General features: G+C 39.5%; 1 protein-coding gene across 9 annotated transcripts in view; it reads left to right on the forward strand.

Moving 5' to 3' along the window:
- Nucleotides 1–25,700, forward strand: part of ANK3 (ankyrin 3) — a 555,635-nt gene that overhangs the window by 505,514 nt on the left and 24,421 nt on the right. For 8 of the 9 annotated variants that reach the window (XM_084903938.1, XM_084903933.1, XM_084903937.1 and 5 more), the window contains 10 exons: nt 1,515–1,726; nt 3,032–3,239; nt 4,187–4,283; nt 4,859–5,087; nt 5,728–5,853; nt 6,577–6,699; nt 8,224–8,305; nt 20,484–20,558; nt 23,700–23,831; nt 24,706–24,849. In XM_084903938.1, the coding sequence (XP_084760064.1) occupies nt 1,515–1,726; nt 3,032–3,239; nt 4,187–4,283; nt 4,859–5,087; nt 5,728–5,853; nt 6,577–6,699; nt 8,224–8,305; nt 20,484–20,558; nt 23,700–23,831; nt 24,706–24,849 (1,428 nt within the window). Of the gene's footprint in view, nt 1–1,514; nt 1,727–3,031; nt 3,240–4,186; nt 4,284–4,858; nt 5,088–5,727; nt 5,854–6,576; nt 6,700–7,141; nt 7,169–8,223; nt 8,306–12,066; nt 19,855–20,483; nt 20,559–23,699; nt 23,832–24,705; nt 24,850–25,700 lie in introns of all 9 variants that reach the window. The other variant, XM_084903932.1, reaches the window with a different exon arrangement.

Below are 25,700 nucleotides of genomic sequence, written 5' to 3' on the forward strand. Positions count from 1 at the left end.
CATAATGATATTTTAATTTAAAAAAACTAAAATAATAATAACCAGTCTCCACTACGACATCTATTTTAGAGCAAGATTTAAAGAATTATTCCAGATGTTTGGTATGAAAAATGTGAGTCTCATTAATTCCCAATTGATTTCTCTGTTCCATGGATATGAATTGAACACTTACAATGTGCCAGGCCTCAATATGAAACATCATCCAATTTAATGTAATTTAACTGAGTGTCAGAGCCTTTTCATTCCCTCTTGGCAACTGTTAGCCAGTTGGGTCTTTAGCTATCTGGTATCAAACTTTTAGCTAAGGTCATTTCACTATTGTGTTTCATTTTCCTTTTTTTTAAAGCAAGAAATAGAAAAAAATGTACTTGCGTTGAATTTACTTTAAAACATTAATAGTCTGTTATTTGTATATATTGTTATAGTAATACTAGCATGATATAATTATTACTCATGTAATATTGCATGTGTATACATTCATTACAATATGTATTATAATTTTCCTCTTTTTTCCCCCTCCCTAATTTTTACATAAATTAATATGAATATATACATTCACCTGTAAAGCTGTGATTAGTCAATTTTTACATTTTTTGTGACTGTAATATGCCTTGGAGAGAGAAGTACATATTACAACATATACGTCCACCTCATATACTGGCTTTTGAAAGAACATGCCTGAGGCTGGGTGGAGTGGACTGGTGTAAAGAGGTATATGTGGCAGGAAGGTGGCTAGGAGATGGTCTCAGTGTTCAGGCAAAAGCATGAACATGGGAGTGACTGGGTAGAAAGCCATTTCCGAAACACAAAGAACCAACTGGACTTAGACCTCTAGATATGAAGTACAGAGGAAAGTGAGTCAAAGCTATTAGACTAGAGGACTGAACAGACAGTAAGCCGTTTCTGGGAGTTAGGACTGCAGGGGAAGAAGGAGGGTTGGAAGTAGACAGAAAAGAAAAAGATGTGTTCATGTGTGGCTGGTTGAGTTTGATGTGGGAGGACCATTGGTGGTGATGTGGGAGGACCATTGGTGGTGATGTTACTAGTCATTTGGGTAATTTAAAAATATTTTCAAGAGGTTTTCAAATAGAATTCTAGAGTCTTTCAGACATACTTACATCCTTAATCATTTTCTTATGGGGCCTTATTTTTTCTGACTCATTCTTACTTTTGGCAACTTGAGGGGAAGATTATGTGTAAATAATCACAGTCAACTGTCCCTTTTTGAAGAGTAGAAGTTTGTCCATATATGGTAAAATGCCTATTTTTGAAGATCTTGTTCTTCAGTAGAAATACTTTTCAAGTACTATATGTGAATATTTTTATAATAGTTTTGCAAAGCTTATTATAATTTTAGGATAACTGTTGTTTTCTCTTTATCATTAAAAAAAACCCTCTAAATAGATTACTAAATATAAGTAATATTAACTATCAAAACTGCACATCAGTTTGCCTCAAGGAATTGTGGAAGCAGGCTTACTCTCATGGCTTTCTTCATTCGTTTGTCTTTTCAGAACTTGATAGTCTGGAAGAGTTGGGGAAAAAGCGAATCTGCAGGATTATCACGAAGGACTTCCCTCAGTATTTTGCAGTAGTTTCACGGATTAAGCAGGAAAGCAACCAGATTGGTCCTGAAGGCGGAATTCTGAGCAGCACCACTGTGCCCCTGGTCCAGGCTTCTTTCCCTGAGGGCGCTTTGACCAAAAGAATCCGAGTGGGCCTCCAGGTAACATTCAACAAAGTCCTCCTCCTGGGAACATGTAGAGGGTGGAGAGCATATGCCATTCTGGGAACCACTGTGGCAACTCTCATTGGATTCCCTCTCATGTTACTGATGAAAGCATGAGGCCATTTGGGAGAATCATTAACCCACTTCAAATGAAAAGCATTAATTAAAAATTAGCTTAGTAGCTTATGAAATAAGATACATATTTTTAAGGTTTTTCAGTATAAAAGTATCACCTGGTTTCTGATGAGAGATTGCTTTTTTAAACCATAAGTTATTGGTCTCAGTATGTGGAGCCACAGAAGCACCAAAGGGCACATGTACCATTAAAGAAACAACCCGTATTTGACTTGGTTTATGACATGCCACATCATAAAAATCAGCAGTAGTGAAAACTTGCAAGCTTTCAAATTTTGGTTTAAGTAAAATCCTAAATGCTGGGCTTTATCCAAACCAGATGGAACTTGTTTGGGCTTTTAGAAAGCTGACTGGAAAGCTTGGCAATGGTGGTCTTTATACATTTCGGTTAGACTGAACCAGTACTTAACCAGTTTTTTTTTCTTACTAAGGAAAATAGCCTGAAATAACTTAATTTGTGTTGTTAATTAATAGAGTATTTAAAATATTTAACTGACAGTTGCCTCTCGTGCCCAAGGAGTTGGGTTTTTAGAGCTGAGCACTTTAAGTCCGGGGAAGGCCTTCCGTAAACACCTAGCTAAAGAGACCACCTTACATTCCGCTGGCAGGAAGGGTCCTTCAGCTCTCTCCCATATAAATATTCAGTAGCAAAGAGATCAAAAGGAAGAACTTCAGTTTGGAAGACTAGATTTGAAATCCTTTGAAATCATTAATTTTTTCTTTTTTGTTGTAACTGAAAATCCTCCATTTTTTTACATTGGTGCAAGTTGCCTTTGTATTGTTTTACTAAATTCCCTGCATAGGTTTTAAATATATTGAACACAATATTTGTTGTCCATTAGTTTAGATTAGACTAGGATGCTTCTCTGCTGAGAGACTGGATTCCCTCTCAGTCACACAAGCCTACGCTGCCTGTTACACTGGGGAAACATTCAGGATGACTGGTTCCTGCTACAGTGTTGGATTATTTGGGATTTGTTTTGTTTGTGGTTGTTTGACACCTTCTTGAAATAATGCGAATGGATGAAGAAAAAGACATTTATTGGTTGTGTATTTTTTAATTATTTCCTCCTCACTTCAAAAGTCAACTTTAAAAAAAAAAGTCAACTTTCCAATGAGATTTTTAAAAATGGCCACCTCCACTGAAGATTCTTTTTCTGACTCTAGGCTCAGCCAGTTCCAGATGAAATTGTGAAAAAGATCCTTGGAAACAAAGCAACATTTAGCCCAATTGTCACTGTGGAACCAAGAAGAAGGAAATTCCATAAACCGATCACAATGACCATTCCCGTGCCCCCGCCCTCGGGAGAAGGCGTGTCCAATGGGTACAAGGGAGATGCCACACCCAACCTGCGCCTTCTCTGCAGCATCACAGGTTTGGTCATGGTGTTGCTGTACTTGCTGTTGATTTGCCGTGATTCTGTAAGAAAATGTAAAGTCTTTGAAATACCCATGCCAACATTATAAGAAGGAGAAAAAATATTTTTTTTTACTTGTCCATCACCTCATTTCTGTTATCCCTCTAATAATTTCTTTAAAATGATATCATTTAAAAATTAATTAACAATTTTCCTACTAATTAAATTTAATAACAGCGCCCTCTTCAGGTGATTGAGATATTATTGCATCTGCTGGGGCATCTCGGTGATCTCTTGGTGACCTAGACAGAGGTGGTGGACTTAGTGACACCCTTTTGACAATAGGAAATTGAAGGACTTCGGGAGTACATGTTTTATGAGACGCACCTGGAATCCAGAGCTCAATTCCTCACTTGATCAACCTAATGTGATTTTTCACTGAAAATCCCAAGATTAAGATAGACTGGGTCTTTTGTTTTTGTTTTATTTTTAAGAATAATGTTGATGGCTGATTCACCCTTTGTCCCTGGTAAATTAAATGATTCAGCTAGTACAAATAAGTTGCTTCTTAATTTTCTTGATGGTTACTGCCCTTTTAAACATTATTAAAAAAAAAAACACAGATTGTCTATCTGAAACAATACATCGTGGCACTTACAAAGTACACTTGCAAAATCCATTTATAGATTGGTTACCCCAATTTCAAGCCATTCATTAATACCTGGACAAACTGAAAAGTGATTTTTTTTAAAAAATCGGACAGTATCTGACAAGGAGGTCACAATAAGCCTGCAAATGTATAAAAGGAGAGTCAAGAGGAAAACCACCTTTAGTAAATGTCATTAATTGACAGTGTTGATGTTTTGCAAGCTTCCGGCAAACCGGGAATAACAGGATAATGATGCAAATGTTACAAGGAGCATGTCTCTTAATAAAGTCGCCATATCTGCTGCTGTTCTCTTAGGGGGCACCTCACCGGCTCAGTGGGAAGACATCACAGGAACTACTCCTTTGACATTTATAAAGGATTGTGTCTCTTTTACAACCAATGTTTCAGCCAGGTATGGAACTAAAGGATTCCAAAAAGCAATGAGGAATTAGTTTTATTAGCTTTTGGAAAGTAAAGATCGTTGTGCTCAATGCCAGTATGGTTATGGTTATTTTTTACAGTTTTGATAGTGAAGTTGGGTCTAAATTAGAAATGTAAAATTCACTGTGACAAGCCCAGTTTTTGTAGGAAGCTATAAGGTGCTAGGCTGGATTCTTCTAGTAAAATTTCTTAGCAACTTTAATTTGTAAATACTGATAGGAGCTTTCTCTCATAAAATTCATGCTCCTTCCAATTGTAAAGTTATAGATTAAAAATTCTCAAAACAGGAGTAGAAAGGAAGTTTTCCCATGTATGGGTATGTATTAGAGGGAAACAAGAATTTTATGGGAAAGAAAGAGAATCTTACCATTTTCTCTGTTTGATGAGCAACAAACATCCTGCTGTTTGTTTATGAACAAGTCAATGTTTTAATTTAGGTCCCTTTATATTCTGACTTTTTTAAGATTTGGAGTTTAAGTCACTTCATTTCCATACTTACATTTTGTTTTGTTTTGTTTTGTTTGGGCTTTGTTTGTTTTTTATCAGATTTTGGCTTGCAGACTGCCATCAAGTCTTAGAAACTGTGGGGTTAGCCACGCAACTGTACAGAGAATTAATATGTGTTCCATATATGGCCAAGTTTGTTGTTTTTGCCAAAATGAACGATCCTGTAGAATCCTCCCTGCGGTGTTTCTGCATGACAGATGACAAAGTGGACAAAACTTTAGAGCAGCAAGAGAATTTTGAGGAGGTTGCAAGAAGCAAAGATATTGAGGTACCTTGTTCAGAACAAGTTCATTCAATTATTTCCCCCAGATACGAAGTTTTATTTTGAGACCATAATAGTGCTCACTATAAATATCAAGTATGTTATTTTAGTTTTTGTTGTAAAAATACAATATAGATTCATTCTCAAATTGTTTTAAATGTTGTTGAGGTTGTCTTAGTGTTTAAAATATAATTCTAATGGATCTGAGTCATAGTTTCCTTTTTCCTGTAGCTACTCAAATTATCTTATTTTTATGGTTACTGTCTATACACATTACCATGATTTTGCTTTTTCAAACCCAGACATCAGATAAGATTAAAAAAAGAAAAAACACACACAATTTTTCAGAGTCTATCTGAACAAGTGATTGATGTCAGGTACTTTCTCAAACATGTTTCAAGTTGCCAGGGTAGAAATATATGATTTTTATCTTATATAAAATCCATAATGCGGTTTCCAGTCACAGTTATTAAATTGTGAGCCAAAATAGTTATTTCTGTGGCAAATAGGACTATAGAAGTAATTTCCTAATGAGACAAATGTGACATAGAAACATGTCATTCAGTTAATGTCAATGTGACTTAAAGTCTCAAAATTCTTTTAATTAAAGTTAATATTAAATTATGTGTTTCTTTTACTCTAAAAGGTTCTGGAAGGAAAACCTATTTATGTTGATTGTTATGGAAATCTGGCTCCACTGACCAAAGGAGGACAGCAACTCGTTTTTAACTTTTATGCTTTCAAAGAAAATAGACTGCCATTTTCCATCAAGGTAAGTTCTCATCAGCAGCAACTCCGTGACTGTCCTAGTCACACGTATTGTGTTTGAAATATCCCACCAAATTTGAAGTCATAGGAACGAGGTCAGATTTTTGTCTCAGTCCTACATGAGTGTACTTTTCAGGTAGGAAAACTTTGTAAAATTTGTTTAAAAAGTCCTTACCTTTTCAACAGCTAAATAGTCATTTCTGTTCAAGAAAATGTTTGTGAGACCAAACCCTCTAGTATAATAAAATGCCTCATAGCTGGTTATTGCTCAGTAATCAAATAATGGATGAAAGTTAAATTCAGAACTCAAGCTTCACCTTCATTTCTGATGGAGCCCATGGACCTTCTTGGAAAAGTGTGTCTTTCTCCTCAGAGAGCAGAAGGACATAGGACAATGATTTTACTGTCATTATTATTATTTGCTGTTATCCGTGTTGCTGAGACTGAGGATTTGAGAGGAAGAAATTATGAGACAGGAAGAAAATGCATGGAACCCAGACACAACAAGTCCTGTGTTTAGACTAGGAATGGGACATTCTAAATCTCGCTGAGTTTAAATGTGACCACCTCAGAGGCCATGTAATTGTTATCATCCTCTTTTCCCTCTATTTTCCTGCCTCTTGAAGGTCTCCATAAAACAAACATGCTTGACTCTTATAAAGACAGGATTCCTTAGAAAAGTCTACTTCTATAGCCGTCAGCTACATAAATTCTTAAATTCTTCTAGATTAGAGACACCAGCCAAGAGCCCTGTGGTCGTCTGTCTTTCCTGAAAGAACCAAAGACAACAAAAGGACTGCCTCAAACAGCTGTCTGCAACTTAAATATCACTCTGCCAGCACATAAAAAGGTATCTTTTGGTATCGGTTTATTTTAACTTTCTTTCCTTGGTTTTGAAGAAGTGGCCATTGGTGTGCAATTAAGGAATGCTATGTAACATGATCAAAGCTCTTGAAACTCGTGTTCTGTTGGTCTCTGTGTAGACTATGTCTCGTTACTGTGGTGTCAGATTCTTATGGTTTGTATGATGGAGTCCTGTTTATTGCCTCTGCTTCTGCTGGTAGTTCATAGATTTTTTTTGATTTTTTTTTTATGATTTCAAAGGACATCGCACATTAATTTGCCATGGATGTACTGTTCTTGATACATTTTGTTGGCTTCTTTTGATTTGCTTTGCCTTCTAAATCAGCTTGCATTTTGTGCTCCTACTTAGTCCTTTTCATATCCTGATATTCTTTTCTGCTGTCCATTATAATATTCCTTGTCTCTGCAATGCATCTTGGAACGAAAAGGAGACAGAGTCAGATCAAGATGATGAGGTAATATGAACATTTTTGCTTTTACTCTACCAGAGATAGAATAGGAATTGAATCTATATAGGAATTGAATCTATATAAAAGAAATTGCAACAGGCTAAAGTATGGAAAACATATTATATTTTTTTAGCTTAAATGAGTAAAGGATATACATTTTTCTTAAAGAATAGTTCATTCTTTATCCACATATGCATAAGAATATTCAGTAAAATCATAATATTCAGTAAAATCATATTAATAACAATTTAAAAAGTTGAACTCAAGTCCTTTAAACATTTTAAAATGCAATTGACATGTATCAAAATATACGTTTTCACCTAGTATCAACTGTGTTATAACTTTTAAGATCGTGGGTAATATATGAAATTTTATTATACAAATCAACTTGTGTTTTACATAATATAAAATATGTGCTCAATGGCTATTGATAAATATTTTATATTCTACTTAAAGAAGTGTATCTTGGCCATTTTTTAAGGATATAATTATTCAATTAAGCTTTGAATGAATTTTTTCTTATAAGTTATCTCCTAATATTTCTCCAAGTTAGATGATATTAGATTTTTAAAACTCACACCTTCATAGTAATAGAATCAGCAACCTTAAGACTCAATAACGTTATTCTTAATGAAACTATTAACCTGTTTTTAATTTTTTCATCGATACTTGCCTATCAACACACAGAAACAACAGCAGTAATCAGAATTATAACCTTTGTGTGCCTTTTTTCCTGGAATGTACTCACATTGTGATATATGTGCTTTGAGGCCAAATTAATTGGGGGAAATTTCCTGTTCAGCATCAGAAGTCTCTGTAACTCTCGTCTTGTATCTGTAGTTCCCTGTAGTCTGCTGTGTTGGTGCTCATATATTTGCTAAATGATGGCTATTTGTTTGAGACATTGAGGTGGGGTTTTAGAATCACATTTTAATGAGGAAATTCCATACGATGAAAAAATAAGGATAAATACGATATTAACATAACATCCTACAAAATGTTTCTAAACTATGAAATGCCACAAAAATGCTGGACACGGTCTTTGTTTTTTTCCTTTTCAGGCCGAGAAAGCAGATAAACGACAGAGCTTTGCATCTTTAGCTTTACGTAAGCGCTACAGCTACTTGACTGAGCCTGGAATGAGTGAGTTTTCTAACACATTTACTAATCTATGCAGGTTTTTATAAGAAGAGACATTTTTTTCTATACAGTCAGAATTCTGGGGTCATTTGAAAACCCCATGGCAGAAGAAAAACTGTCTGCAAGAAAACCTTACCGTGAAAATCTGAGTAATACCATGAAATCTAAGGAATATATTGTACATAGTTGAAGATATGAGGCACAAACACCCCTAGATCCTAGCTTCAAAACAGGTTTTTAAAAGCCTTTAACCACTTTTATTACTTAAAATCACCTATCTTAAAAAACCATGGTTTCACTTTGATTGTTAACTGTGCTGGGAGATTGTTGAAGCGATGCTGCTTTAAATCTATGCTCAAAAGAGAAAATGTTTATTTTTATGTATGTGGGATGGTAGAAAAATATGAGAAAGTAACTTTAGTTGTTATCTCATTTTTCTTTGTCTACCTAGGTCAGTATGTCTTAGTCTTGCCTCTTTTTCTGCCCACTTTGAAAGAGGGGTATTTTCCTACCTTCTTGAGGTAGCACATGTTGACTGACTTCTTTTTCCCTCCTTCTCTTTCTCCCTCCCCTGCCATTTATTAAATATGTTCTAAAGGCTTGTTAGACTCATCTCTCAGTGATGGTTTTGGTTCATTAACTGGTTTAAAAGTATTGAGGTATAGATTCATTCAATCATATTCATTTTCTTCCTCTCTCTTCTCCTCCCCTCCTCTCATCCACATGATTATCACCTCTGTTGATCACTGCAGCCCTTAATATAACTGCTCTACCAATAGGAACTAAGGGTGTGAGAACTGCACTGTGTTTGATTGATGTAGTGGTGCCACTTTAGAGAAAGATTTGTACAAAAAAATTATTTCCAAATTAGGGAATGATTTCTAGCTGTTTCCTATTACTCTCATGACTTGAGTTTAGGGAGGATTGAAAATTTGTCAGTGAGAGCCCCAACTTTGGTTTTTCCCAACTTCTCTGAAATTAACTACCATTGTGCTACAATGCAGGAAAGGTGTGTGTGTGTGTGTAACTAGATGATTTTTTTCAGTAACTCGATCTCCTGGGGGGATGTCTTTGTTGGAATACTGTTTTACCTCCCCCTGCCCCAGCTAAGACTATCACTGTGTAGCTAGTTGGGACTCCCGGGCCATATCCTTAAGCTCCATGGACCAGCTACTTTAGGACAGAAATACTCTGGGCAGACCAGCTCACATCTGATTCTGGTCCCTAAGGTATTGGTTGTGGGAAATAGGAGTTATAAGGTCAGGTATATGCTAAGTCAGTTGAATTTTTCCAACTTATGAAAGTGTTGCTACTATTTGGTTAGTGTCAATTAAGGTGTATGTAGGCTATCTCTGAGTTTTGATAGAAGAACAAGGATATTTTTCTCTTTCATGAAAGAGAGCAGAATGGCGGTAAACAGAGAATTGAATTGAAAGGAGTCAGAAGGAGCTAAGGAAACTAAGGAAAAGTCATGGCCCTGAATTGGTAGAACTCCAAGTGAATGCAGATTTTTCTCTCACTACCTGTCCTTTCTAACTGCCTGACATCCAGAAATTGCCTTTGTTATAAAAGGAACCACAAAATGTGTGTCATTAAAACACAACATGTAACTGAACAGTAAGTTGGATGCTTGTTTAGGTATAAAACCATAGAGGTTGTTCAAAAGACTTCTTTGCTTGATGAGTCAGCCTTCAGTAGTAAAGGAGAGATGCTTTTCCAGTTTTTGGTAGTTAAAAGAAAAATTCTCTTGAGCCATGGCATTGGACTGAGCCAAAATTTACTGAACTGAATGAATCCCCAAACCTTTCATTTGTAGTGTGGTATTTCTAACAGAGTTAAGTGATATAATATTGAGAATTATGGCTAGGAGGGGTAATGAATGGGTGAGTTTTTCCTTAGTCCTTCCACTTTTCCTTAGAATAATACTCCTCCAGTCTAGAAAAGGATATGTTCTGAATGTTTGAATTTAAACGTACACTAGGAATGAAAATCTTCACCCTTGTGGGAGTGGCTGCTAATCCAAGGACTGGATTGTAGCAATGGTACGAGCACAGCCTGAAGAGGAGCATAAAGACGAAGCAGATTCTCATTTCCTCTTTGCAGTTCACTCTTGTTCTGAACCAGTGCAGTCACTCTGACATACACATTACCCTTGGCAGGCATTCCAAACCTCTGTGACCAGCTCGGTTTGTTGGTTAGATTTGTAGAAGTAGAGACGACTAAGTGTGTGTTTGCTCTCCCCTAGCAGGTGTGCTTACCTCATTTGTGTGTTTCTTGTCCCACTGCCAGCAGAATGCTGGTAGTAAATCCATCTTTGCTAGTGGTAGGTCTGCCTCATGGCTGCTCCAGTGTTTGGGGTATCCATGAGTGCCATGAATATTCCGGGAAGGCACCAGAATTGGGACCTTTGCCATTGACATCTATATACAAAAAAAACAAACAAACTGTATCCCACTGTAGATAAGTTTAATATGAGGTATTAAAAATATGAATGTGCTTTTTTAGGTTTCCCCCATGATACCTTTTGAGAATTAAAAGTATGATAGATTATGAAAAAACATGAGATAAAATGTGTGCTTTTATCCGTAATGATGACAACACCAAACATGGATATGTTTATAGTTGCAGATGTGTTTTTATTTACTATGCAGTATTAAATATTTTCCAAAAATCTCAAAAGGTACCAAGACTTCACATCTCATGGAAAAAGTGTACTCTTCTTTCTCAATGCTCTTGTGAAAGTATTTTTAAAGTTTATATACTGTGCATACTATGGCATAAAAATTGTATTACATCATTGGCTTGTTTGCCATGATATATTGTGCATGATAAAATGCTTTGTTGCTTTGCTTGCTTATGGTAACCATGAATCATATTTTCAGTTTTTTTTCTTCCCTTTATGTGTGTGTGTGTGTACACATGCATTTTAAAATCATTTCATATCACTTTTTTTTTTCCTCACCAAAAGGAATATACTGCATGGAAAAGATAAATGCAAACATTCCTTTTCTTTTTTTTTTTTTTTTTTTTTGTTTTCTTTTAAAATTCTGACTCAGAGAATTTCTTGCTCTTATTGGCTTTTTATGGGTGTGAAGCATAACCGAATTGTGCATGGAAGATGCAGATTTAAAATCCAGTGGCTTCACAGTTTGCACATCAGTTGCCTGTCACTTAAAAGTTATTTTGGATTCTGCATGAAATAGGCTTGAGTGGTTTTCTAAAAAAGACTTTTAGATGTTTAACATATAGTTACACACATTGATATGGTTCAAGGTGAGGAAACATTAGAAATTACTAAAATGAGAGTTTTATGGTTGCACAAAACAAACATTAACCTATACAGGCAAAACAGAATGGCTACTGATATTTCAAAACCAGCACATAAGAAAGTCAATAGGAAGTAAGGGAACAGTTTTCCATTGTGGTTATTTTTCATCATTAATTCTTTCCTCGTGTTTTCTAATTTTCATTGTTAGCCTTTTTGGTTGCGACATGCTTTTTCTGTCTTTCATTTCACATTGCTCTGTTTTTTATTTATTTAGTGTCTTGTGTGTTTTTTACGTTGGATTAGTTATGTCTGTGGAAAAGTTTTTCCCTCTTTTGCTTAATTGTTCCTTTTTGCCTCTTCCATCCTAAATCATGCAAACAATTGTACTTGCTTTTGTAATATTTCAAAGTTTACTGACCAATTTTTTTCTCTGGTCTCTCTGTTTCTCAACCATTTTTGTTGATTTTTGTGTTTGGTTTCATTTTTAAAACTTAAGAAACAGTTGAACGGAGTGCAGGAGCAACAAGATCCCTCCCCACTTCTTACTCATACAAGCCATTCTTTTCTACAAGACCATACCAGTCCTGGACCACAGCTCCGATCACAGTGCCCGGGCCAGCCAAGTCAGGCTTCACTTCCTTATCCAGTTCTTCCTCTAACACGCCATCAGCTTCTCCGCTAAAATCTGTGTGGTCCGTTTCGACTCCTTCTCCAATCAAATCCACGTTAGGCGCGTCAACTACTTCTTCAGTTAAATCCATTAGCGATGTGGCATCTCCGATTAGATCCTTTCGGACAATGTCCTCACCGATAAAAACAGTGGTGTCGCAGTCTCCATACAGTGTCCAAGTGTCTTCTGGCATCCTGGTTAGAGCTCCCACGGTCACGGAGGCCTCGCCTTTAAAAGGCCTGGCGTCCAGTCCTATGTTTTCCCCTCGAGCCTCTCCCGTGACCACAGCGGGGTCCCTCTTGGAGAGGTCATCCATTACGATGACCCCCCCTGCCTCCCCCAAGTCAAACATTAACATGTATTCCTCCAGTCTGCCGTTTAAGTCGATCATCACCTCGGCAGCGCCGCTCATATCTTCGCCGTTGAAGTCAGTGGTGTCTCCGGCCAAATCGGCAGTTGATATCCTTTCATCGGCGAAAGCTACGATGGCCTCTTCTCTCTCATCGCCGGTGAAGCAGGTGCCTGGACACGCAGAGGTAGCATTGGTCAATGGATCCATTTCCCCTCTGAAGTACCCCTCATCTTCGACTTTGATTAATGGATGCAAAGCCTCTGCCACGTTACAGGAGAAAATCTCTACCGCCACAAACTCTGTGAGTGCAGCGGCCAACGCCGCCACGGACGCGGTGGAGAGAGTGTTTTCTACGACGGCGATGCCCTTTTCCCCACTCAGGTCATACATGTCCTCGGCCCCATCAGCTTTGCAGTCGCTCCGAACTCCTTCCGCAAGTGCACTCTACTCATCCCTCGGGTCGTCAATCTCGGCAACTACCTCATCTGTGACTTCATCGGTGATAACCGTGCCAGTGTACTCCGTGGTCAATGTGCTGCCAGAACCAGCATTAAAGAAGCTCCCAGACTCGAACTCGCTTGCAAAGTCGGCAGCAGCCCTGCTGTCCCCCGTTAAGACACTGACTGCGGAGACACGTCCCCAGCCCCATTTCAATCGAACTGCATCCCCCGTCAAGTCATCCTTGTTCCTCGCACCCTCTGCCCTTAAGTTGTCCGCACCATCTTCTTCTTCTTTGTCGTCCAGCCAGGAGATATTAAAGGACGTGGCCGAGATGAAAGAGGACCTCATGCGGATGACGGCCATCCTACAGACAGATGTGCCCGAGGAGAAGCCATTCCAGCCCGAACCCCCCAAAGAGGGGAGGGTGGAGGACGAGGAGCCTTTCAAAATTGTCGAGAAAGTCAAGGAAGACTTGGTGAAAGTTAGCGAAATCCTTAAAAAGGATGTGTGTGTCGATAATAAAGGCCCGCCCAAATCACCCAAGTCACCGAAGAGTGACAAAGGACACTCTCCCGAAGACGACTGGACAGAATTCAGTTCCGAAGAAATCCGAGAAGCCAGGCAGCAGGCCGCCTCCAGCCGCTCCCCCACCCTGCCCGAGCGGGTGCAGGTCAAAGCAAAGGCTGCGTCCGACAAGGATTACAGCTTGACCAAGGTCATTGACTACCTGACGAATGACATTGGGAGCAGCTCCCTGGCCAACTTAAAGTACAAGTTTGAGGATGCTAAGAAAGATGGCGAAGAAAGACAGAAAAGAATTCTAAAACCGGCCATCGCTCTGCAGGAACACAAACTCAAAATGCCTCCTGCCTCCATGAGGCCTTCCACCTCCGAGAAGGAGTTGTGTAAGATGGCCGATTCCTTTTTTGGGTCAGACGCTATCTTAGAGTCACCCGATGACTTTTCTCAGCACGACCAGGACAAGAGTCCCTTGTCTGACAGCGGCTTTGAAACGAGAAGTGAAAAGACACCTTCGGCCCCGCAGAGCGCCGAGAGCACGGGCCCCAAGCCGCTGTTCCACGAAGTCCCCATCCCTCCCGTCATCACAGAGACGAGAACCGAAGTGGTTCACGTTATCAGGAGCTACGAGCCCTCCACTGGAGAGGCTGCCCAGGCCCAGCCAGAGGAGCCCGTGTCCCCCAAACCGTCCCCCACGTTTACAGAATTAGAACCCAAGCCCAGCACGTCCAGTATTAAAGAGAAAGTGAAAGCCTTTCAAATGAAAGCCAGTAGTAGTGACGAAGACGACCACAGCCGAGCTCTGAGCAAAGGCATGCGTGTCAAAGAAGAGACGCACATCACCACTACCACCAGGACGGTGTATCACTCTCCGCCTGGCAGTGAAGGCGCCTCTGAAAGAATCGAAGAGACCATGTCGGTCCATGACATCATGAAGGCCTTTCAGTCTGGCCGGGACCCCTCCAAAGAACTGGCAGGTCTGTTTGAGCATAAGTCGGCAGTGGCCCCAGACGTCCACAAGTCTGCTGCTGACACCCCAGCCCAGCACGCAGAGAAAGACAGCCAAATGAAACCCAAACTGGAGCGTATAATAGAAGTCCACATCGAAAAAGGTAACCAAGCTGAGCCCACTGAAGTCATTATTAGAGAGACCAAAAAGCATCCCGAAAAGGAAATGTATGTGTATCAGAAAGACTTATCCCGGGGAGATGTTAACCTAAAAGATTTTCTGCCAGAGAAACACGATGCTTTTCCCGGTTCAGAGGAGCAGGGTCAGCAAGAAGAGGAAGAACTCACTGCCGAAGAGTCCTTGCCTTCCTATCTGGAGTCTTCCAGAGTAAACACTCCTGTGTCCCAAGAAGAGGATAGCCGCCCTAGTTCTGCTCAACTCATATCTGATGACTCTTATAAAACATTGAAGCTTTTGAGTCAACACTCCATAGAATACCATGACGATGAGTTGTCAGAACTAAGAGGGGAGTCTTACAGGTTTGCTGAGAAAATGCTCCTGTCAGAAAAGCTAGATGTGTCTCATTCCGATACTGAGGAATCGGTGACAGACCATGCAGGACCCTCTAGCTCAGAGTTACAGGGGTCTGATAAGCGGTCCAGAGAAAAAGTAGTCACTGCCCCCAAAAAAGAAATTCTCTCCAAAATCTATAAAGATGTGTCTGAAAATGGTGTAGGTAAAGTGTCTAAAGATGAGCATTTTGATAAAGTAACAGTGTTGCACTATTCTGGCGATGGTAGTAGTCCAAAGCACGCCATGTGGATGCGCTTTACTGAGGACAGATTAGACAGAGGGAGAGAGAAGTTGATGTATGAAGATAGGGTGGACAGGACTGTGAAGGAAGCTGAAGAAAAACTGACTGAAGTGTCACAGTTTTTTCGTGACAAAACCGAAAAGCTCAATGATGAACTGCAGTCCCCAGAGAAAAAGGCACGCCCCAGAAATGGCAAAGAATACTCTTCTCAAAGCTCTACCAGTAGCAGCCCCGAGAAAGTACTGCTGACAGAACTGTTGGCATCCAACGATGAGTGGGTTAAGGCGAGGCATCATGCCCATGATGGGCAAGGCCTCCCCAGAGCCAGTGAGAGGAAAGCGTCCAGTCTGCCCAGCAGCCCGGAGAAGAAGGTTCTGTCCCAACAGACTGAGGACAGCAAGTCCGCGGAGGAAGCCCCAGGAGGCGTGCCACAGGGCAAAGCACCAGAAGGGCCCCAGTCTGGGTTTCAGCTCAAACAATCTAAACTGAGCTCCATTAGATTAAAATTTGAACAAGGCGCACAGGCCAAAAGTAAGGACGCCACTCAAGAGGACAAGAGGCCAGATGGCCATTCCAGAATCCCAGTTAAAAAAATGCAGGAGAGCAAGCTACCTGTCTACCAGCTTTTTGCTAGAGAGAAACAGCAGAAGGCCATAGACCTCTCAGACGAAAGAGTGCCTGCCCAGAAAGATTTTATGATATTAAAAGCTAAAGATGAGCCCAAGCAAAGCAGCGACATGGTTGTCAATGATTCTGGCCCTGATGATGTGAAAAAGCAGAGGACTGAAATGTCAAGTGCAGCGGTGCCTGACTCTTTTTCTGAGCCACAGGCCAAAGACTTGGCATGTCACGTGACCTCAGATTTAGCAACTAAGGGACCCTGGGACAAAAAGGTCTTTAGAACGTGGGAAAGTTCCGGAGCCGCTAACAATAAGCTGCAGAAAGAAAAGCTTTCGCATGTGCTTGTTCACGATGGAAGGGAGAATCACACGGGTCACCCCGAGAGTAAAATGGTTGATCGCAGGAGTGATTTTGTGTCTGTGACTGAGAGAGAACACAAATTGTTAACCAATGGCTCTCTCTCAGAAGTGAAGGAAATGACTGTAAAATCTCCCTCCAAAAAGGTCTTATACAGGGAATATGTCGTGAAAGAAGGGGACCGTCCTGGCGGGGCTCTTGACCCACCTCCGAGGAGAAGCGAGAGCCCGGCGGTGTCGCACATTCCGGTCAGGATGGCCGATGAGCGGAGAACGCCATCTTCTCACGTTCCCGTTGGTTTCCGTGAGCAGTCGCCATTTCCAAAGCACGATCTACCACAAAAGTCACCCCAGTCGAGTCACAGAGAGACAGTGGAGACACAGCACTTTAACTCTCTAGAAGAAGAGAAAGTTACCTATTCAGAAATCAGCAAAGTTTCCAAACATCAGAGCTATGTAGGCCTATGCCCCTCTCTCGATGAGACGGAAAGCTCCCCCACCAAATCTCCTGATTCGTTAGACTTTAGCCCAGGAAAAGAATCTCCCTCTAGCGAAGTGTTCGACCACAGTCCCATTGACGGATTGGAAAAAGCTGCACCACTAGCCCCGTCCGAGGGAGGGAAAGAGATAAAAACTCTACCTGTGTATGTCAGTTTTGTGCAGGTGGGGAAGCAATATGAAAAGGAGATTCAACAAGGAAGTGTAAAAAAAATCATCAGCCAGGAGTGTAAGACAGTCCAAGAGACCAGGGGGACCTTTTATACAACTAGACAGCAAAAGCAGCCTCCTTCTCCCCAAGGTAGCCCAGAAGATGATACTCTAGAGCAAGTTTCCTTCCTAGACAGCTCTGGGAAAAGCCCTTTAACACCAGAAACACCCAGTTCAGAGGAAGTGAGTTATGAATTTACGTCTAAGACGCCAGACTCACTGATAGCTTACATACCAGGTAAACCCAGCCCAATTCCCGAGGTTTCTGAGGAGTCGGAGGAGGAGGAGCAGGGCAAGTCGTCCTCCCTAAAGCAGACTACAGTGGAGGAGGTCATAGGCGCACGCGAAATGCCTGGCAGTGTGAGCAAGGACTCTAACCAAAGACCCAAAACCAACAGAGTTGCCTATATCGAGTTCCCCCCTCCTCCGCCGCTGGATGCCGACCAGATTGAGCCGGAGGGGGATCTCTATCTGCCTGAAAGAGAGGCTGGCATGACCGAAGTCAGTCTGCAAGATGAGCATGACAAGTGCCAGCTGGCTGAGCCCGTCATCCGAGTGCAGCCCCCCTCTCCGGTTCCTCCTGGGGCAGACGTCAGTGATTCGAGCGATGACGAGTCGCTTTACCAACCGGTCCCAGTTAAAAAATACACCTTCAAATTAAAGGAAGCAGACGGTGATCAACAGGAAACGGCAAAACCCAAGGCTTCTGCTGAAAAGGCTTCCAACCAGAAGGAATTGGAAACGAATGGGTCTGGAAAAGATCATGAGTTTGGCCTTGAATCGCCTCAGAATGAAACTGCCCAGAACGGGAACAATGACCAGTCCATCACCGAGTGCTCCATTGCTACCACGGCCGAGTTTTCGCACGACACAGATGCCACAGAGATCGACTCTCTCGATGGCTACGACCTGCAAGATGAAGATGACGGCTTGACGGAGAGTGATTCCAAGCTCCCAAGCCAGGCCATGGAAATTAAGAAAGACATCTGGAACACGGAGGGCATTCTGAAGCCAGCCGACCGCTCCTTTAGCCAAAGCAAACTTGAAGTCATCGAGGAAGAGGGAAGGGTGGGACCAGAGGAAGATAAGCCATCTTCGAAAAGTTCTTCGTCCGAAAAGACTCCTGATAAGACTGATCAGAAGTCGGGGGCCCAGTTTTTCACCCTGGAAGGCAGACATCCTGACAGATCAGTGTTTCCTGATACTTACTTCAGTTACAAAGTAGATGAAGAATTCGCCACTCCTTTTAAAACAGTAGCTACCAAAGGTCTAGATTTTGACCCTTGGTCTAATAGCCGAGGGGATGATGAAGTTTTTGACAGTAAATCCCGGGAAGATGAAACTAAGCCATTCGGTCTGGCTGCGGAAGACCGCTCTCCAGCCACAACCCCCGATACAACGCCAGCCAGAACGCCAACCGATGAAAGTACCCCAACTAGTGAGCCTAACCCCTTCCCATTTCATGAAGGAAAAATGTTTGAGATGACTCGCAGTGGTGCAATTGACATGAGCAAGAGGGATTTTGTTGAAGAGAGGCTCCAATTTTTCCAGATTGGTGAGCATACTTCTGAAGGGAAGTCAGGGGACCAGGGGGAAGGGGATAAAAGTATGGTCACTGCCCCACCACAGCCACAGTCAGGGGACACCACTGTAGAAACCAATCTAGAGAGAAATGTAGAGGCACCTGCGGTCGAACCTAAACCCAGCATCCCTGCCAGCGGAGAGTGTCAGGAAGGCACACCCAGTAGTGCCTCCCTGGAGAAGTCAGCAGCAGCCACTAACACCTTGAAAGTTGACCCCAAGTTGCGCACGCCTATAAAAATGGGGATTTCTGCGTCCACCATGACCATGAAGAAAGAAGGCCCTGGAGAAGTCGCAGATAAGATAGAAGCTGTGATGACCAGTTGTCAGGGATTAGACAATGAAGCTGTCACAGTGGTTTCCAATTCAGCCGATAGCCACGTGGGTGGTAGGCCCCAGGAAAAACACGGTTTTCAAAAAGATAACTTTAATAACAACAACAATTTGGATTCCTCCACTATCCAGACAGATCACATTACAAGTAACGTAGCTCTGACAGAACACGCCGCACCCACTCGTGCCACAGAGAAAGCTAACCCAGTGAAAAGCTCGTCAGGAAAAAAGGCAGGGGTGCTCCAGGGACACTGTGTGAGAGAGAAGCAGAAAGTGCTTGGAGAGCAGCAAAAGACACAGGCACCGATAGGGGTTAGGCAAAAATCCAAACTTCCCATAAAGGCCACTTCATGCAAAGATACCTTCCCACCAAATCATATGCCAAACATGAAAGTGAGTAGAACGAAGCAGGTTAGTCCACCTGAGAAAACCAAAACCCGTACCTCTTCTTCCTGTCTAGACGTAAAGTCCAGAATTCCAGTAAAAAACACACACAGGGGTAACCCAGCTCCAGGTAGAAAAGCATGCCCCCCACAAAAGCAAGGGCAGCCAGAGAAAGACAAGGCCAAACAGCTTCCATCCAAGTTGCCAGTAAAGGTAAGACCCACCTGTGTCACCACCTCCAGTGCCACCACCACAGTTCACGTCAGGAAGAGTCAGCTTAAGGAAGTCTGTAAACATTCCATTGAATATTTTAAGGGCATTAGTGGTGAGACCCTAAAGCTTGTGGACCGCCTCTCTGAAGAAGAAAAAAAGATGCAGTCCGAGGTGTCGGATGAGGAAGACAGTACCTCCAGAAACACGTCGTTGTCCGAGAGTTCCCGGGGTGGCCAGCCTTCAGTTACCGCGAAGTCCGCTAGAGATAAGAAAACAGAGGCAGCGCCTTTAAAATCAAAGAGTGAAAAGGCCGGCAGTGAGAAAAGGAGCAGTAGGAGGACTGGTGAGAATGAAGGCAGTCAGGTTTCTCGAGCGCTCTTTGCTCACATCCTGGAGAACGAGCCTAGTTCGTAAACACTTTCCAACCCGTAGAACCCTAGTGCATGAACTGTCGTGATTGCCTGTGGAGTGACTTAACCGTAGTTTCTCATTCTGTCATTGTCATCTGTGTGTGCTGTCTCTACACTCCTCTTTCTTCCTTTTAACCAAACCACACCATAGACAGCTTAGGGAAGCATGCTGAAGATATTGGTGTCATTCAGGATGAGCAACTTTTCTTCCTTTTAATGTGCTTACGGATATGATTCTGTCAAAGTGAAAGCACAGACGTTGAAACCCCATCATGGTGTTTTCACCAACACAACACTTCTGTAACTGTTGTAAAGTAGCTAGCCTGTCAGCATGTTCAATCCCATTACATTGAGCATCCATGTAGTCTGACATTTGGCCTGATGCAGGTGAAAATCAAGTGAGTCCTGTGAAAAGAGGTGTTCATGTAGGTGATTAGGACACATTTAAGTGTACAGTGTTAGCTTTAGTCTCTCTGTAAAATCTGAGTATACTGCTCAAAGCAATTTTCCAGTATCCCGTTTTTCTTGATGATTATTTTAATTAAGAAATTGTAAATCGTAGGTCCACAGAGTCCATGTGAACGGACAGATATCAGGATGGCAATAGTAGCCGATCACCTGGGACTTAGTTGGACAGGTAAGTGTATAAACCTGAATGAAACAGATTGTTTCTTAAATTCTTTGTCTTATTCACAAGCAGTTGATTATTAAAAATAAATAAATAAATAAATAAATAATAACCAAGCAATGAGTAAAAAATATTATAATCCGACCTACCCAGAAATAATTACTAATAGTACTATATACTATGTTTTTCAAGGCTTTTCTTGTGCATAGTCACTGAACGATAAAAATTTAAATCTTAAAAATTTCACCTTGAATGTTAGCACTACCTCGCAATGCCATTTCTGGTAATATAACCTTTTATTTAGGAGGAAATTTATTTTGTGGAATAAAAGAAAATGTGCTAAGGCCTAGGACTTCTAAGTAATTTAAAATTTTCAAACATGCCAGGGGTGGGAAACCTCCAGCCAGGTCTGTATAAGGCCTGCGAAATCATTTGGTCTGGACCTGCCAAGGCATTAGGGGTGCATTAATTAAATGTTTGACCAAATACAGCAGGCTAGTTTTTAAATTGATAATTTTGTATAGCTTGAGAATGATATTCTAAATACCCAAATGGCCCTTGGCAGAGAAAGGTTCCCCACCCCTGGTTTATGCTCTTAGAGCAGCTCTCCCAGGCAATAGGTAAATTAATCCATGCCTAGGTTTAAAAAGTTTTTAATCATTCATGAGTCATCTTCACAATTTTTATGATATACACATATTATCTGTTTATTTAGCTGATAGTTGTAAATTGATTTCATTTTACCCTCAAATATTTATTTAAAGAAAAACATATCACTTTGATATGGAAAGCAAGGATCATTTTCAATAATTACATAAGCAAGAAAGCAAAAGAATGATAGTAAATTTAAATTTTCAATTAAAATTTTTAAAAATAGTGAAATGAATGGAACTATATATTTATGCAGAAAAGGAATGTTCTGTAGGTTGAGTGTATTTGTTTAAATTCACAGCCATAAAACATAATGGTTTAAAGTGTCAATTATTGTCATACCACCAATGACATACATCTAGACTCAAGGAAATAATTATCTATGCTGTTAAAAGGGAGAGTATGAAAGTAGATCATATAAATAATTTTCATTTGACTGCCGTAAGTCCCTCGCCCTCCTACATATTGAACCCTCCTCTCTCTTTCCACCCACTTTTTGCTCTCAGATATACAGCTACTACCCAGGAGGCTGGTGATAGTCTGAGTAATCCCTTGCAAGTTGAGAGTTAATAGCAATCCGTTGTATGTAAGCATTTGCTAACATAAAATTAAAGATAGTATTTCTATTTTACCATAGGAAACTGTAATCTGAAAATAAATTGGAACCAATGTTAATTTTGCAGTACTGTATGCCAATAACTATTAGATTCTTTCCCATAAGCAAATCCAGTTCTCTGTCAGAGTAAATTTTTGGAGAAAATGTAATGTAAGAATAGACAGACATAAAGCCATAAAACGCTAAAATTCTTAGTGACAGTGTGTCTTTGCTTTCATTGAGTCTAGACAAATGATATAGCTCAGTTATGAGAGCTTGTTGGGCAGTAAGTTGTCTTAAAACACAGAGATGAAGAACTTAAAAAAAAAAACACACATATGAAAAACTTAAAAACAAATTTAACTTTTTAAATTTGAATTTCTATATGATAATAAAGCTTATTAGGAAAAGAAGCATTTATAAAAACAAAATTTAAATCTGTCCATCAGAATCACTGTTAAGTAATTTTAATGAACTTTGATTTTTTTTTTTATAAAATGCTCTTTTAAATGTTATTATTAACCATGCAACTTACTGCTTTTTTATTTGCAATTACATAGTTTCTACAAAATATTCTCTGATCTTGATTTTAATGGCTAAACAATAACAATCAATAGAGATACTTTATACAATGATGTTGTTCTAACTGTGGGTCACATAGAATCAATTCATACTTTGGTTATGTTTTTAAATGGAATAGGATGGTTATGTTTTTAAATGGAATAGGATGGTAAAGAAGACATCTGTGTATTAGACATATTACGGTTAGTTTTGCTCCATAAAGATCAGTTTCATTTATAGCAACACCATGATATACAATATATTTCTTATTGTATTATTGTAGGCTCTGATTAAAATAGTTTGCAAGCCCCTGCATTACAGTAATTAGCTCTTTTGTTCAACACTTACATTGTTCTCAATTTTTCAGTAGTACAAGCCTTCAGTGAACATTCATGTAATTAAATTATTATGTACAACCCTAAGTATTGTCAAGATCGATCTCTAGAAGTAAAATCACATGCTCAAAGGATATGGACTTTTTTTGAGCCTCCAAATATACATTTTGATAAATTGCTGGAAATGTGATGGTCTAACCACCATGCTGAATACCTGAAACTAACACAAAATAATACTGAATATAAATATATATATATACTTTTAATTAAATCAAAAGTAGCCAAAATAAATTTTAAAAAAAATTTCTTAAGCAGGATAGAATATTTTCCATGGAAGGATATGTTTACCATTCCTTACTTTTTATAATTATTTAAGGTACTACATATCTGATAAATCTTTTTTTAGTTGTAAAAAAAAAATAAGTCTTCTCAACTTTGACTTCATTTCCCTCTACTAAAGCAGCTACTACTCATACATATCTTTCCAAAGACACTATCTGCATAAACAAGATTGAGTGTATACATCTAGATGCATAGAAAGTTACCTCCCTTTATTTTTTGTACATGTGGCAGCATATCATAGACAGTGATCTGGCCTGAAGTTCATGCAACTTGATGACATATAGAGTAGAATATTAAGGGAGTAAAAGATGCACTTCATGAAGAATGCCTAGGGAAAACACCAGCATCTCTTGTGCCGTATACTTATGAACTGTATATCCCTACCTATCTTGTATGAAGTTTGCTCAAACTGAAAGAATAATTTGGCTGAATTAAAAGAATCCAGCAAATCTTTGTGCAGATCAATAAACTATATAATCTAATTGCAACTAAGAGTTCAATCATAGCCTATGTAGGATCACTACTTTCCTGTGAAATCAAGTATATCATGATTATTGCCCAAGGCTGTACTTGGGTTTTACTGTAAATTTTTTTCTTTTTAAAAAATGAAATACGTGTGATAAAAGTAGAATACAAAATCTCAATAACTCTTTTTCTTTTCTACAGAACTGGCAAGGGAACTGAATTTTTCAGTGGATGAAATCAATCAAATACGTGTGGAAAATCCAAATTCTTTAATTTCTCAAAGCTTCATGTTATTGAAAAAATGGGTTACCAGAGATGGAAAAAATGCTACAAGTATGCTGAAATTATATTACTTTAACTTTCATAACTGCATATATCCAATATTTTCTATAAACCTGCTGTTAATATATTTGTTTAATTTAGTGCATATATTTGTTTAATTTAGTGCAAATATTCTATCTTTAGGAATCTTTCAGAAAGCAAATAGTAGGGATTTTTTTTTTGGGGGGGAGGGGGGGCGTTTTTGACTGTAGTTCTGTCTGTGACCATTCAAAGTGAAAATATAATTTTAACTGTTAAATCATGGGGTGGTAGCCAAACACTATGAAGTTACTGCTATGGTCAGAGATGGATGTGCAGGGAGGCAGAGAAAAATAGGATCAAATTAGGGGATCAAATCATTGTATTCAGTTTGGTCTGTGGTGGCAGAGAATTCTCTAATATTGTTGGGTTTTGTTTTGTTGTGGATGGCATAGGGGGGTGCTATACTATGACAAGTGCAACCCACAACAATGTGGAATTAGTTATTGTAGGGTCAGCCTGATTTTAGTAAGTCATTAAATTGCTAAGTATCAAATATGACAGCGACCTATTTTGACAGTCTGCAAGGAGAGGAACATGTTTAAAATTTTATGAGATCCCCTTATAACTAAAAGGAATGTCGCTATTTTGGGGCTCATTGGCTCTGCATCTTACAATGGAATGAATGCTGCTGTCTTCAAGCACAGCTTTATAGGGTATTCTTAAGACCCTTACAGATCTTCCCTTGAATGGCCAGTTTGCTGGGCCTCCTGGTTTTCAGAGCTGCAATAAGAAGAGCTAAAATGCCAGCAGGGTTGCAAAAGTGATGTCTTTGTGTGGATATTGTGATGACTGAAAGGAATAATTTCCTTGGATTTTCAACCTTTTCCCCCCCCTCCTTTTTCAGCTGATGCCTTAACTTCGGTCTTGACAAAAATTAACCGAATAGATATAGTGACTCTGCTAGAAGGACCAATATTTGATTATGGAAATATTTCAGGCACCAGAAGTTTTGCAGATGAGAACAATGTTTTCCATGACCCTGTTGATGGTAATTGAATCCAGCGTTCATATTTACTTAATCATTTGATAAAATTTAAAAATGCAGTAAAACAGGGAAGTCAATTAACTGATGATTTGCTTGACTTAATTTCTCATTTTCACAGGAAATTTTTCTGCCAAAGTCTGCAAATATATACTCTGATAGACCAAATGATAAATGTCTGTTATGTAAAACATGAACAATGAGATATAAAAGCATATGTTATCTGAAAGAATTCAATTTCAAATATTTTATGTGACCAAATGGGAGAAAGTTTTAATATCTAGAGACTACACAGTTTGTCATTTTCACATTCACCTTAAAAAACTAGTGAATTAGTTTATTTTATATAGATAAAACCAAATTGCGAGCTGTTTTACCAAGTAAGGAAGGTGTTACGTCAAGTTTAAGCATATAGCATACAAATTGTTAAGTAAAATGCTGAAAAACTGTTTTGGGACCCAGTATTTAAGTATGTACTGAAAAAGTCTAAGGTGTTGCTCAAAAAAGTATTTGTTATTTCGCATTGTTTTATCTTCATGTGCTATTTATTTGTTGGGGGAACAAACCCTACTTGATATATAGTTTATAAAAGGCAGCATAATTTCTAATTCAATGAGCCTAGATGTCTCTAAAAACATAATTCGTCTTTTACATTAGCTCCATTTATAGATATTGTAATTTTTCCTTCATTATGTAAATTTGAGCTTTTTTTCATCAAAGTATTAAGAAAGCATAACAAATATCTTCTGTTTTTCAAGATGCTCATCTTCCTTCACAAATTGAATTTACTTCTATAATGAATTTTGAGTCAAATGTTGATAATGGTGTGGACGCAGGAAGAAGGACTAGTGATATTT

The sequence above is a fragment of the Pipistrellus hanaki genome (assembly GCF_964339955.1).
Source record: "Pipistrellus hanaki genome assembly, chromosome: 14".
NCBI classification, from domain to species: Eukaryota; Metazoa; Chordata; class Mammalia; order Chiroptera; family Vespertilionidae; genus Pipistrellus; species Pipistrellus hanaki.